This window comes from Phyllostomus hastatus, unplaced genomic scaffold, assembly GCF_019186645.2.
Source record: "Phyllostomus hastatus isolate PE091 unplaced genomic scaffold, TTU_PhHast_1.1 phas_contig_86, whole genome shotgun sequence".
Classification (NCBI taxonomy): domain Eukaryota; kingdom Metazoa; phylum Chordata; class Mammalia; order Chiroptera; family Phyllostomidae; genus Phyllostomus; species Phyllostomus hastatus.
The window spans coordinates 67,976,920-67,992,294 of record NW_025333977.1 but is presented as its reverse complement, the minus strand read 5'-3'; the positions used below and the strand labels follow the sequence as shown (position 1 = coordinate 67,992,294).

Genomic DNA, 15,375 nt, shown 5'->3' with positions numbered 1-15,375 from the left:
AAGAAAGAAATCTTTAGAAAAAACTAAAAATAGAACTACCATGTGATCTAGCAATTCCACTCTGGGCATTTATCGAAAGAAAACGAAAACACTAATTCAAAAATTATGTGCATCACCATGTGCACTGCTGCATTATTTATAATAGCCAAGGTATGGAAATGACCTAAGTGATGCAGACCCTGGCTGGGGGTCCAAGACATTGTGAATGAGGTGAGAGAAATTCACACAGACTACCAGGTCCTATGGAAGAAAAGGGAAGACATGGCTTCTCTCTCAAGAGGAGAAAAAGCTCGGCCCTTGCCTTGACAAGCCTTTACTGTTTTCTGGTCACATTACATGATGGTCCTCATTTACTATGCATGGATTCGCTTTAGGTGGTTATCTTTTACAGAAAACAAAGAAGAGGATGCTGCTAATCATATCACAGAAGAAGGATATTTGCAAATGCAAAGGGAAAAGTGGTTGAACTGGTTACACTCATCCTTGGAAGGTTTAGCATGGATTTTAGGAATTTAAAGATATGCAGTAAAGATCTGCTGCCTCAATTCAGGGTGAGGGAGTTTTAGCAAAAAGCAAGTCTCAAAGCAGCCTAGGTACAATGCAGGCCTGATTCCCCATGGAGAACCTATCTGTGGGCGTGGGTCCTGTTTGGACCCATGCCACACAGAACGGTCTCCTATATTTCCCCCCTTGTTTTTAGTTAGGACTGCTATAGATCCCACAAAGCTTGCTACTTGCTGGTCTCTTACACAACCCTGGGAAAATAATTTGCAAATGCATCCAACTACACAGAGCATTATTATAATCAGCAAGCAACCAGCGGTTCCAAAGACCCACATTCTCAGATTAAGCCCATAATCACTGTCAGGTAATAAAGATTAAACAAAAGATAACATTCAAAGAACTCTGAGGGCTTATCTGAGTCAGGGTCAGATAGTTAAAGGGCCATAAAACTTTGGGGAAACAAACTCATTTCAGGCTTGGACCCTTATCATTTAAATTGGGGGTTATTAGCAAAGTAGGTTTCACAGGATCTTATGCATTCTTTCTTAGGCCTGATTGCCCTAGGAAACCCACCCTTTCCAGCACAGGGAGGCACCTACCTCCAGCATTGTTTCAGGCTTAAGTCAGGCAGGGGAAGTAAGGCAGCCAAAAGATTAGGAGACTTCTTGCAGACAGAGTGAGGACTCAGGCTATGTCAAAGCCGAGAGGCAAGGGTCCATCACCCTTTTTTCTATAGCCCCCCCAAGTCCTTCCCTGGGGGCCCCCGTGATCATGCCACCTGTCTTAGATCATCCCTCCCTTGAGGAATCTTACCCGTCATTGGCTAACTGATCAAGCACTGGGGGCCAGGCAGGGTGAAGTAAAAGTAGAGGCGGTGCTCCTGCTAGGGAGATAAGCTTTGTCTCCTTAGTGGCTTATGGTCCCAAGGTCACTCACTCAGCCTTAGCCATGGGGGACAGGGGGGTTACAGTTCCTGAAACCAGGCAGAGCAGTTCCCAACACTAAGTATTCACCAAAAGATGAATGGATAAAGAAGACATTATGTGTGTGTATATATATGTGTGAAATGGAATACTATTTAGCCATAAAAGAGAATGAAATATCGCCATATGTGACAACATGGATGGACCTTCAGTATATTATGCTAAGTAAAATATATCAAAGAAAGACAAATACCATATAACAGCACTTATTATGCAAATTCGAAAACAACACCAAGCTTATAAATTGAGATCAGATTGATGGTTCCAAGAGGCAGAGGATGGGGTAGGCAAAACAGGTAAAGAGGTCAAAAGGTATAAACTTCAGTTATAAAGTAAATAAATCATGAGGATTTACTATACAACATGGTGACTATAGTTAAAAATACTGTATTAAGCATATTTGAAAGTTGCTAAGAGAGCCCTGACTGACATGGTTCAGTTCATTAGCACTGTTCCACAAGGTGAAGGGTCACTGATTTGATTCCTGGTCAGGGCACATGCCTGGGTTGTGGGCCTGGGCCCCAGTTAGAATGTGTGTGAGAAGCAACCAATCGATCATTCTCTCACCCATTGATGTTTCTCTCCCTCTTTTTCTCCCTACCTTCTCCACTCTCTAAAATCAATAAATAAAATATATATATTTTTTAATGTTGCTAAGATAGGATTTCTTTGAAGTCCTAATCATAATGAAAATAATTCTTTATTACTTAGTGAGGGGATGTATGTTTATTAGACTGTGATGATCAGTATGCAATAGGGTTGACCTTCGAACAACACAAGGCTTAAGGGTGCCAGAGTCCGGGACCCCCTCCCCTACACACGCCAAAGTTGGTACATGCTCAGGTCCCTTATGTAAAATGGCACCAAACAATGCATAAAGTAGGCCCTCTGCATCTGAGGAATGCCAACCACAGATGGAAAATACTGTTTTCAATCCACAGCTGGTTGAATCCACAGATGCAAAACCTGGGGATATGTAGGGCCAACTGTGTATTTACTGAAAAATCCATGTGTATGTGGACCAACGCAGTTCAAATCCACATTGTTCAAGGGTCAACTGTATATACAAACATCAAATTATTACATTGCACACCTGAAATTAATATAATGTTGTATGTCAGTTATACCTAAGTTAAAAAAAAAAAGAATTTGATGTGTAACTCTGTTACACAGGTCTTTAACTATAGCCCTGTATTTTTTGAAATTATTACTTCCTTTTGAAACACAGGTCTTTGTTTCTGCTAAATTGCTAATGTTACATTATTCCATAATAATATAAAAATTTCCTAATTAGGACTACCAATGTATTTATTTATTCTGTGCCTGATGTAATGTTATTACTTACAGTAGCTTACTAATTATTAGAATCATTATCATAACATTATATTATCTAATCATTATTACAATCATATATTTGTGATTTCTGTGCATGGGTATTGAGGGAGTCCAATGAATGATATGTTTTTTTTAAAGATTTTATTTATTTCCTTTTAAAAATATTTTATTTATTTATTTTTAGAGAGAGGGGAAGGGAGCAAGAAAGAGAGAGAGAGAAATATTTATGTGTGGTTACCTCTTACATGCCCCCTAACTGGGACCTGGCCTGCAACCCAGGCATGAGCCCTGACTGGGAATCGAACCAGCAACACTTTAGTTTGCAGGCCAGCCCTCAATCCACTGAGCAACACCAGCCAGGGCCAATGAAAGATATTTTGATCAAACCTTCAGTCTTGGAACTAAAGCTTCCTGTTACATAGTTCATTTGTGAAATGCTATTTGTGTATATATTTTCCTCTTCATTCCTCTCTCTCTCACAAGTCATCCTCTATATTTCTTATTATTTTTCTTAGCATCATTATTCATTCTGAAAGGTTTTCAAACAAACAGAGAATGAAAAAATGCCCTGGGTTTCTACAAGTTGCAAGTATTTCCCAATCTACTTTGCGTTATTCAGATAAAAAAAATGGTATTTTAAAAAAACTCTCCTAATCCCCCTATGCAAAACCATTTTACATGTGTATATACATTAAAATTTTCCTGCCCTGGTGAGTGCAATTCAGTGGATTGAGTGCCATCCTGCAAACCAAAGGGTCACCAGTTTGGTCCCAGTATGGGAACATGCCTAGGTTGCAGACCGGGTCCCCAGCGGGGGACGTGCAAGGGGCAACCACACACTGATGTTTCTCTCCCTCTTTTTCTCCTTCCCTTCCCCTCTCTAAAAATAAATAAATAAAATCTTTTAAAAATAGAGCTTCTGGTCAAGGTGGAGGCACAGGAGAAAAGTTTTGCTTCTTCCCACAACCAAAAGGACAACAACCAATTTAAAAACAAAGAAAGAACAACCCACAACTACCATTTGCATGGAAGTCCAACAACCAAGGAGCTAAAGAAACATTCATCCAGACCAGTAGGAGGTGAGGAGACAGGTAGCTGGAGTGCTGGGATGGAGAGAGCCCCCACAAGGCAAGGCGACAGACTGGGGCAGGCAAGGTGGTAGCTGGAGGACTGGGTTCAAAGTTCATGAAAGGCAAGGACCTAGGATCCAAAATTACTATATCCAACAAAGCTATCATTTAGAATGAAGGGCAGAGAAAGTGCTTCCCAGATAAGGTCAAGTTAAAGGAGTTCATCATCACCAATCCCTTATTATATGAAATGTTAAAGGGACTTAGAAATAGAAGATCAAAACTATGAATAGTAAAATGACAACAAACTCACAACTATCAACAACTGAACCAAAAAAAAAACAAAAAACTGAACCTAAAAACCAAAAACAAAAACCTAAGCACACAACAGAACCAGAGAACAGGAACAGAATCAGAGAAATGAAGATCACATGGAGGGTTATCAGTGGGGAGGGGTGGGGGAAGAATGGGGGGGAAAGGTACAGGGAATAAGAAGCGTAAGTGGTAGGTACAAAATAGACACGGGAAGGTTAAGAAGAGTACGGGAAATGGAGAAGCCAAAGAACTTATATGTATGACCCATGGACATGAACTAAGGGTAGGAATGCTGGAGAGTGGGGGCAGTGCAGGGAGAAGGGGGTAACGGGAAGAAAAACTGTAATAGCATAATCAATAAAATATACTTTAAAAATCTTTAAAAATAAAAATAAAAAATTTCTTTATGCTTCCTTCCTTACAGTTCCTATTGCTTCTATTGTTATACACCAAAACTCTCCTTGCTATCAAAATATTATTTCTGTTAAACCCAAAAATTATGAGTCCCTTTATATTACTTGACTTAAAATCATTAAATAATAGTGTACTATGTTCAGCATTTTTAAACATTTTAATTACTTTTGAAGCTGCTAAAAAAAGTGTTATGTTGAAAAACATTATTAACCTGGGTTTACTTAAATTCTATGTTAGAAAAAATTATGGAAAACTTTTTGCAGAAAGATTTCAAGATTTTAGCTGACCAATTATTTTATGCTCCAAATTACAGTGAAAAAAGGCCATAAGACAATGATAGCTTACCTTGAAATGGGATCTTAACACACTTTGGCGTGAACTAAAGGAAAAATACAAAAGCAAAAAATGAGGTACCACTCAAAATGTTCCATTCAAAAATTTTTTTTTCTTTTTCATACCAACAAGTATATATTAAAAGTCTATGCTAAAAATGCTCACACTTTTTTTAACCAATAAGCCAAGAATGTTTCACTTAGTTTTATTGACATTTAAGAACCCTGTGCAAGTGTTACTTACAATCAGAAACAGCCCAAGTGTCCATCAGTAAATGAGCAGATGAGAAAGCTGTGATACATTTACGGAATGGAATACTACCCAGCTGTGAAAAATGAAATCTTAACCTTTGCAACAGCATAGATGGACCTGGAGAGTATTATGCTAAGTGAAATAAGTCAGTCAGAGAAAGACAAATACCATATGATTCTACTTATATGTGGAATATAATGAACAAAAACTGATGAACAAAACAGACACAAGAGCATGGATACAGAGAACAGACTAACAGCTGTCAGGGGGTGGGGGTAGGAGGGCTGGGTAAAAAAGTTGGACTAAGGAAAAAACCCTCCCTCCTAGACCACAGTATGGTGATTACCAGGGGGAAGGGAGGATGAGGAAAGTAAGAGACAGTAAAGGAGGGATGAATGGTAATGGAAGGAGACTTGGGGTGTGGACACAACACAGTGTACAGATGGCATGTTATAGAACTGTAACCCTGAAACCTATATAATTTTATCAACCAATGTCACCCCAATAAATTCAATTTAAAAAAGAATTCTGCACAAATAATTTAATTCTCAATATGTTCATTCAAAAAACCAAGTAAGACTTTGCATAATATATTTTTCAAAATGTTTCTGAATTTTTAAAGAATATGACAAAGTCCAAAAGAAAATACCAAGAAATGTCACTGACTTAAATAAATAAACCAACCACAAAACAAGGTTTGATTCTTGGCTTTGTTGACATTCCCAGCATTCATCTTTCTTTGCTCCATGTTATAAATTCCTGTCTGAGGATTCCACAAGGTTCTTGCTGTTTCTGGTCCTTCTGTCAGGATGATAATTTTCTCTCAGTATCTCCTGTATACATATCTGATCTCCTTAAGTGTTGCTTTTATAATAAACTCTCAGGATTTTTGTTCTGTCATTTTCACACAACCTTATATATATTTGGGGTATATTTTCCATTGCCAAATTCTTTCTGACATGTTTTACTGGGTCTTTGATCTAAAAAAATACATCTTAGCAAATGAAAATAAACAGTTATATGAAATGCATATCAGCATTTGTTTTTAAATTTTTATAGTCATTACTACAAAACTATGAACTAGAAGTAGTGCAGCTCTGTATCTGCAGCCTCTACTTTCTATGTTATTCTCTCAGTCTTTCACTGTAAGCATTCTTGCCTTATCAAACCTTTCAGCTTAGCAAGGATCTGAGACTCATTCACATCGTTGTATGATGATTAAGCCAATATGTAACCTCTCTGAAAGGCAAAGCGCTATTTCTGGCAAACATTTAATTCCCAGTTAAGAAAATGAGAAACATGTTTCCTGTGGCAGTAAGGTAAACCAGTTCTATGAAATCATTTCATATCTATTTAAACTTAAAAATAAAGGATGAATATAAGAGCAATTACAATAGCCAGTACAGTTCTCTGAACATTAAAAGGTACTTAATAAATATTTTCCTGCTATCAATAAAGATGAGATCTAACCAATGGATATGAAACGCTCCAAAAGATATAAAATGTTCATATCTATTGGAGCATTCTCTACACCACCGATTTTCAACCAGCATGGCATCAGAATTTTTAAACATGTAATGCCTGACAATTTAGTCAGAGGCAGTGACCTCTTTTCCCTTAGATTGTCAAATTTAAAAAATGATTACAGCCTGAACAACAATAGCCATCTGGTGTGAATGTCCTGTTTTGAACCATAAATATATAGGTTATATAACAGAGTTACAATTTATTGATCATGTTGCATAATAAGGTTGCATCTGATTGGTTAATTCTTGGTACCAGAAATCCTTATATACAAATATGGGAACCTGATTTTTAAAAAGTCACTTTGGAGCAAAAAGGGTAGGTAACTACTATTTTCTCTGTAAATCAACCAAAATTATACCTAATTTTTGGTGTCAGATGGGCAAAAAAATATAATTTTTGGTGTGCCGCAGACGTTCAGTAATTAGTTTATGTGTTCTTTAAGATAAAAAAGACTGAAAATTGCTGCTCTACACTGAAAAAAAAGGTAATAGTAACTTAAATGTCCAACTATAAAAAAAAATAGCTCTAATTTATGTAACAGTTTACCACGATCAGCATTTTTCTAGTTTAGCCACATTATAACTATCATGACAGTGAGAACTGTATCTCCAGTGTCGGCAACAGTACATAGCAGACACTCACTAGGCATTTGGAAAATGACTGAGCTCAATTCTCTAATACATGTACCACCCCACCAAAAGTATATTCTTTAATTTCTAAGTTACAGAGTATCATGAACTTTGCCTTAAAAAAAAACATAAAAGTCTTTGGAAAAACTCAAAGACTTTTTATTTTAATTGAATTACATTTTTATAATTTTTAAAATTGTTCATGCTCTCTCCATCATAACATAGCTTAATTTTTGCAGAATTCCTCTCAGTCTTTGCTTACATGCATATATTTTACCTGTATATATTTATTTAGATTTACTAAATCACTTTCTTATAATTAGACATTTAAGTTTTTTACTTTAATTATAAGAAGTGGTCCAACAAACAGACATATTTTTTTAAATCCTCACCCAAGGATATGTTTATTGATCTTTTAGAGGGAGATGAAGAGAAACAGAGAGGGGAAAAAAAAACATCAATATGAGAGAGAAACATTGATCAGTTGCCACCCATATGTGCCCTGACAGGGGACTGAACCCTCAATCTAGGCATGTGCCCTGACCTGGGATCAAACCCACAACCTTCTAGTATGCAGGATGATATTCCAACCAACTAAGTGACCCAGACATATTTTGTTAAGACCTGCTTTATGTCATTTACTGAATATCTGCAGTCCCCTACTATTTGTAACAGCAAAATAGTTAGAGAACTGAAATGTGCAACAGTCAGGAATAAAGGACAAACCAAGTATCCTAAAGCAAGTACACGAATTAAATTAGTTTAATATAACTATGGTGAGTTACAAAACAGTATGTATGCCATACCCTTTTATTTTAAACAGATATCTATATTTATAATATGAAGAATATAGAATGATATACACTTTAGAATTAGTGGCAGTTGTCTCCAGATAAGCAAGATTATAGGTGTTCTTATTATTCCTTAATTCATTTGTAGTTTTTTGCTTGGTTTTGTTTTTTGCCCATAACAAGCCCACCTGACTCTGTAATAGCACAATTGTCAAATATTTATGTTGGGTTTTCCTCCCCAGCTAATCAATTATTATCATATATTCAGGTTACCCAATTTTGCCACTACAAAGTATTCCAGAAAAAACTGGTTAAACCTAAATCTAAAAGCAAAAGGCAAAATGCTGAGGAGAGGATGAATGGTGAACAAAATTCCTTAAAGCACAAGAATTGTAAAATCACCCCAAGCATGCCAAAATCATCATTATGTGAAAACCAGTGATCAGGGAATATTAACTTTAAACTAAACCGCTCCTGTGCTTTCAATCAAAGCAATTTTAACTATATCACAGTCCTCGTTATAGTTCCCAGAGTTTGCTGGACTTGCACATAATGTTTACTCTATTGAGATTAAGTCTTCCCCCAGTGTCACCAAGTAAACATCTATTTTATGTCTTAAATCATGCACTGTCCTCTCTGTAAGCCTTCCCCAGTTCCTCCAGACAGATATAGGTACTCATTCTCATATGCACCCTTTTTGTACATATTTCCTTGTTCATTTTACCATAATCTAAATATCTATTTGTGTGTCTGTCACTTCCATTATAAGTTCCCTGAAAGCAGAGACCATGTCTTACCATTTTTATATTCCCTGCTCTACTAATAACATAGTGAAACATTAATAAACTTCTAGGAAAATATCTGAGTAATAATCTGATGTAGTCAATTCAATTTAACTGAAGTTTATAGGGCCTACTTAAACTTCAGCCATTTAGGAAGGATAAAAGAGAATTAAAGCATAGCTCTTTACCACAAGATGCTTAAGGCTAATGGAGAGGTTCAGGCAAGAATATAAACAAGTATCAACATGTAAAGTAAATATTATAACACATGTGCAAAACAAAGTGCTGTAAGTATACAGTAAAGAGAGAAGTTAATTCTGAGTAGGAAGGAGAAATCAAAAAAGGATTCCTGGAAGATGCATATGCCTCTAGGATTTTAACAGACAGGAATGCTGAGAAAATAAAGAAAACAAAGTAATATCCAGTCTGCCTTTCATTGACATTATATGAGGAAGAATACTAAAGGAAAAAAAAAAGTAGAAAAACAGAATAGAAATTGTTCTAACATGAAGCCATGTTAGGCTTCATAATTCAGATGAAGCCTAACATGGAATAAATTAAATAACAAGTTTAGTGATTTGGAGAACTCGGTTTACAACAATTTAAACCAGCAAAATGAGATTTTTTTATTTGTGCTCCCAACTACGCATTGAATAAAAATATACTTCACTACTAAATTAGCTTTAGAGCCCAAAGAGTATCAGTACATACTTCTTACACATGGTCTCCATTAGAATAGTCAGATCAGAAATATAATTTTAGGACACACCCGATTTTAGAAATGCCCCTCTAATTAAAAACATGTTTCAAAGTATGTATAATAACGTATTTAAAGTGTCCCATATAAAATTATTCTCAGTTCTATTTTCATTTGCACTAAAAAAAGAGAAGACGATCAGAAATGCCTTGTCCAAGATCCAAAACTAAAAAAATAAAATTAAATAAATATACTTACTGTGACACAACCTTTAGAAGCTCCTTTTATTTTACCAATATAAACAGAAGTAAATATAAAATCCAGTTGTAGATCCATCTCATTACTAGGTATAATACAGGAAATGTTTTCCATGACAGGACATAATTCAGATGAAGCCTAACATGGAATAAATTATAAGATGCTTATAACCCTCAATATTTTATATATATATATGCCAACAATGATTTTCCAAAATAAAACTTTAAATTACTATTAATGAAGCTGAAGGAATTTATACTGTGAATAAATAACTGTCTAGATTATTTTTTCTTAAATAGTACATGATCTACCTTGAGAAAATTACTCTGAATAGTCGAATCCTAAATTAATTTAATAAGTCTAAGCTCTAGAAATTATCTCCCTCTGTATCAATGCCATGATTTCAAACTCAATATTCCCTTTATTCATTAACTCACCAGAAATAAATTAAGATATAGTGTTTTAATTTAAAATGAGTTTTGAAATATATTCTCTCTTTTAATCACCACAACCACTCCATGAAGTAATATTCTTTTTTCCATTTCTTAAATTAATAGATGCTGGATTAGTTAAGTGACTTGTCCAAAGTAATGCAGTTAGTAAAAAGCAAAGCTAAAATAAATTCATGTCTCTATCTCTAAGTCAAGGGTTACTTCAACCATATAAAATTGCTTCCATATTACAGGATGATGCTCTCAGCTATTGAGAGTTTAGTGAACAATGAAGGGATATAAGTGCCTAAAAATCATCTGTTACACGAAATGTATGTATGTTACTATATGTTATGTCTGAAGGATAGCCAAACAAGTTGCTTAAAACCTCAAAAATCATACCACTTCCACACAATTACACACCTGTTTTTAAATTACAACAGATGACCAGGCAGAATCAGCAGCAGCTGCTGCCCACAATCTCTCCTGAATTTTACACTGCTTTGAAATGACTTTTCCAACTCCACATATGCCTAGCCTTTGCACATTGTCCCCCTTTAACCCTAACATCACAAGTAATCAAATAAATTTTCATTAGAGAAATTAAGCATGTGTACTAACTCTCTACATGCCTCTAGAAAATGTGGTTAGTCCTCATCTGGACCGCCAGTACTCATTATTTTTAACCCAGTTCATAATGTAAGTTACCTGCTTAATGGAATTTCTTTGTCATTCTCATCTTTCATTGCTCATTCAACTGTTCTTATATCCTAAGTAAAAAGGGGAATCAAATCAACTACAGGTGGCTCTAATCAGTCACAGAACTGTGTGTGTTTGTGTACTATAAAATTACAGGATAGCACAGAAATTTCTTATTGGGACTCACATTTTGTAAAGACTAAATGCCTCCTGAAAGTGACCAACACATGTTTCTCATAATTTCATTTAAACTGGAAACAAGGGAAAATGTAGAAATGTTATGGTATTCTGCTTAAGATTTTATTTATTTTTATAGAGAGGGAAAGGGAAGGAGAAGAGAGAGAGAGAAACATCGATGTGCAAGAGAACACCAACTGGTTGCCTCTCACATTTCCCCAACCGGGGACCAGGCCAGCAACCCAGGCATGTGTCCTGACCAGGAATCAAAATAGTGACCTTTTGCTTTGCAGGACCATACCCAACCCACTGAGCCATGCCAGTCAGGGCTGCCTTACAGATCTTGGTAGATCTCCACATTATTTGCTGTTTGGTTGTGATCATATTCTGTCAGTTCTACAAGAGATATTTTTTTCTTTAAAATTTTTTTATTGATTGATTTTGAAGAAAGAGAAAGAAAAATCAATTTGCTGTTCCACTTATTTATGCATTCATTGGTTGTTTCTTGTACGTGCCCTGACAGGAGAACAAACCCGCAATGTTGACTTATCAGGACAATGCTCGAAACAACTGAGCTATATTGCCAGGCCTGTTATTTCCTTATAATACAATCATTTCCTACTGCACTGTAAACTTACACGCTGTCAAAGGAACCATAAGTCATCTAGAACAGTGATTTCCAACCTGTGTGCTGTATATTTTTAAAATATACACTACCTGCCTGACTTTATAGGCACACTAACCTCTTTTCCCTTACACTGTCAAATTAAAAAATGACAATAGCCAACACAACAATAGTTGTCCAGTGTGAACGAATCAAAATTATACCTGTTTTCTGTCAGATCGGCAAAAAATTTATTTTTTGGCGTGCCACAGAATTTTAGTGATTAGTTCATATGTGCCATAAGATGAAAAAGGTTGAAATCACTGATCTAGAAGTCTGAACTCACTATCAACAATGACACTGCTTTACCTCCAAGTACAACTAACAACTAACAAGTACAATGACACTGCTTTACCCAGTTGCTAAGGTGATCTCTATATGGAGTTTCTAATGCAATAGAAATACTCGTGAAACTAATCAGAACCTGTTTTCATAAAGCTGACCAAATTCTTCATCACACTCCATAGAATAACAGCCCCTGACATTATTCAAAAACAAACCAAGAGAAATTTACCATAATTCTGTGCTGGTAGCCACTGATAATCACTTGTTCAAAATAAGATAATCAGAGGCTCATAATATGAATAAACATTGACAATAAATGACTTGATCCTTACTTAGAGCTAGCCTCTTCAAAGTGCTATGTCAAAAACACAGTGGCTGACATTAAACAATCAGAAACTACCATTTATTATTTTTCTGTAAGAAAAAAGATACAAAGAACTTAACAAATTGATAGATTTGTGACACTGTTCTAAATCCTTCATATGTTATTTTATTTAGCAAGCAAAATAATTTTGTGAGGCAAGTGGCATTATCCTCATTTATAACATGAGGAAAACCAAGCTTAGGGAAATTAGGTGACTGTGCTGAAATGGCAGAGCCAGGATGTGAACACAGGTCTGGACATCTCCCTCAGCCATCCTCTTTCCTCGACATTGTACTGTTTTAATAGCACGTGAGGAAAAGGAGTAATTCCTTTTTTTGAGGAGTACTGTATTTAGTTACAGTATTGCAAGGCCAGATAAATACTGGAAGGTGTAGTTCTAGAAAAGTTTTGATAAAGCACTTAAATGTCTAATGAGAACCATTAAAAAAGAAAAATATTCAAGGAATAGAATATTCACATTGAAAAAATATAAATGGCCAGAAAAAAATGGTATAATCCCTTCCCTTCAAAATAAAGACAATTACTTATTTCTCTGAAACTAACATGAAAATTGTTTTAAAATTCAAACTAAAATTTTTTAAATTTTAACAAGATTCTCTCCTTGATAAATCAAAAACTAGTCATTAGTCAATAGTGAATATTTCATCATCTGTGAGAAGGCAGAAATAAATTACCTGTACTGATTCACATGTAATCGATGGCAGCTCTGACAATGCTGATTCAGAAATATTCTCATTTTCATTAGTGACTCCATGGTCTTGCTTACATTGTAATTTAAGAATTTCTGAACTTTTATGTTCAATGGGTCCTTCTTCATCACTAGAAACAACAACTAAAAAGGAAAAATGTTTTTCAAATGTGTCTCAATAATTATATATCAAAAAGAGAACTTTCTAATTCATGCAATATACCTTTAATAATCCTATTAAACTTAATCATCTATTTTTCTTCAACTTAAAAACTGGCCTATCATTCATTATCTTATTTATACTAGTTATGTACATTGTTTCCAAATCAGTGCTATTATTTAGCAGTTACCTGCAGGTCCAAGGATGAAGACATTTAGAAAGGTATAAAGACATGAGAAGAACTTCGGACTAAATTCTAGTCCTAATTATGTATTGTGCCATCACTCTAAATTGTACTTTGAATCTTGTTACACTAGTTTCTTCTAGGAGGGACAAATGAATGGCTAGGGGAAGATGTGGAAGACTCTTCATCCTTCAGAACCTTTCATGTGCTATGTGGTAATATCAATATATTTAGAAATTAAACCAAAATTAATGACAATAATTAAATAGCACTTAAACTCTGTGTATTTCAGCTTCATCAACCAAATGATAAGAATAATGGTCCTGATGGAATCTTTTAAAATCTGATGAGGTAAATTATACACTAATCTAAAAACAATTACTTTTGCTTACAAGCACGCCATTGTTTTTACCTCAATCAATATTGTTAACTTCATGACGTCCCAAAATCCCAAGTCTTTCTCCCAAAAAGTCAGTAAATTCCACACTAATGTCATAAATGGCTTATTGCCTAGCCATGTTTTATGCAAGATGAGAAATAAAATAAGTAGAGCAGAAAAAATTAAAAACCTCCTGTTACTTACTTGGTTCAGCTAAGATCAACGACTGGTTCCCTTCACTGTGTTCACTTAAAACAGGCTTTTCTATTGTATTCAACTTATTCTCATCCTTCTCAACCTGGGTAGGTATCCCCAAAGCATCAGTGGAAACAGAGCTCTCAGAAGCTTCAGTTATTGAACAGTCAGAGGTGCTTTGAGCGGCAGCACTTGAAGCCAACTCCTGACTACTAAGTGAGGAGAGTTTAGTAAAATCACTTTCTATAGGTTCAGGTGTAATTTCTTCATGCAGTTTTGGGTCTTGATAATGGTTTTCACTTGACTTTTCAAATTCAGAAGATACCGATGAGTCATTTTCTTGTTCTTTCTGCACAAAAATAAATGCATACAAAAACATTAGCATTATTAAAATTTGGCTAGCATAAAGAATTTCACCAAAGTTTAAATTCCAAAAGAATATGAAAGTAAAAATACTATGGCACTTCTGTAACTACAGGAATAGGAATCTACCCAATTATACTACATTACTCTTGCCAGTGTTTCCCAAGTATAAAAATATAGTTTGATCTGTCCAATCTGATGCCTAAACCTTTTTCAAAAAGATGGGATGGTGAGTCTCCCATATTTACAAGTGCTTCAGATGGTCTCCCATGATCTAAGTCAACTTTAGAATAAGAATTATTTTTACAGTTGTATTTTACAAAAGTAATGAGGCCACGTGAAATCACGTGGCTAGTAACAAGAGTAAAAAATTAAAAACTTAAAGAGGATAATGTTATAAGAATTTAAGAGTATCAATCACTGCTTTCAAATCTGTTACTGCATAAATCTAAATCATGTTTATATAACTCAAGGGCACTGAAACTCCTGAAATGCCCTGTGAATCAGGGAAATCAAAAGGCTGTCTTTATATATTTATATATTTGTTATCCAATTCTAAATCTTTGAAAATACAAGGGGGGGGGGGCAAAAAAAAAAACAAAATTACCTTCTGAAGGGCAGGGCCCTTGCAGTAGAGACATCCCCAACTAGGTGAGCGTTCTAGGACTCCACCTGTATCAGTGTTCCAGCTGGCATTGTTGTGAGAGGCTGCATTCAGCCTCAGTGAATTTTTTTTGAAGACTCTTTCAATGCATTTGCCCATCTCATGATGGGTGATTTACAAGCGCACCTGCCCACAATGTGCTGAGTATTCAGCAGTTTTTGAACAAAAACTGCATGATCCCTGTGTCCACCCTCCATATTCACTGGATCTA

General features: G+C 35.4%; 1 protein-coding gene across 4 annotated transcripts in view; it reads right to left on the bottom strand.

Annotated features, from left to right (window-relative positions):
* The window catches only part of SENP7 (SUMO specific peptidase 7), a 127,705-nt gene that overhangs the window by 37,041 nt on the left and 75,289 nt on the right, over nt 1-15,375 (bottom strand). For all 4 annotated transcript variants that reach the window (XM_045851716.1, XM_045851717.1, XM_045851718.1 and 1 more), the window contains 4 exons: nt 14,147-14,486; nt 13,206-13,363; nt 9,891-10,028; nt 4,967-5,000 (listed from right to left, as the gene is read on the bottom strand). In XM_045851716.1, coding sequence (XP_045707672.1) covers nt 4,967-5,000; nt 9,891-10,028; nt 13,206-13,363; nt 14,147-14,486 — 670 coding nt within the window. The remainder of the gene's footprint in view (nt 1-4,966; nt 5,001-9,890; nt 10,029-13,205; nt 13,364-14,146; nt 14,487-15,375) is intronic.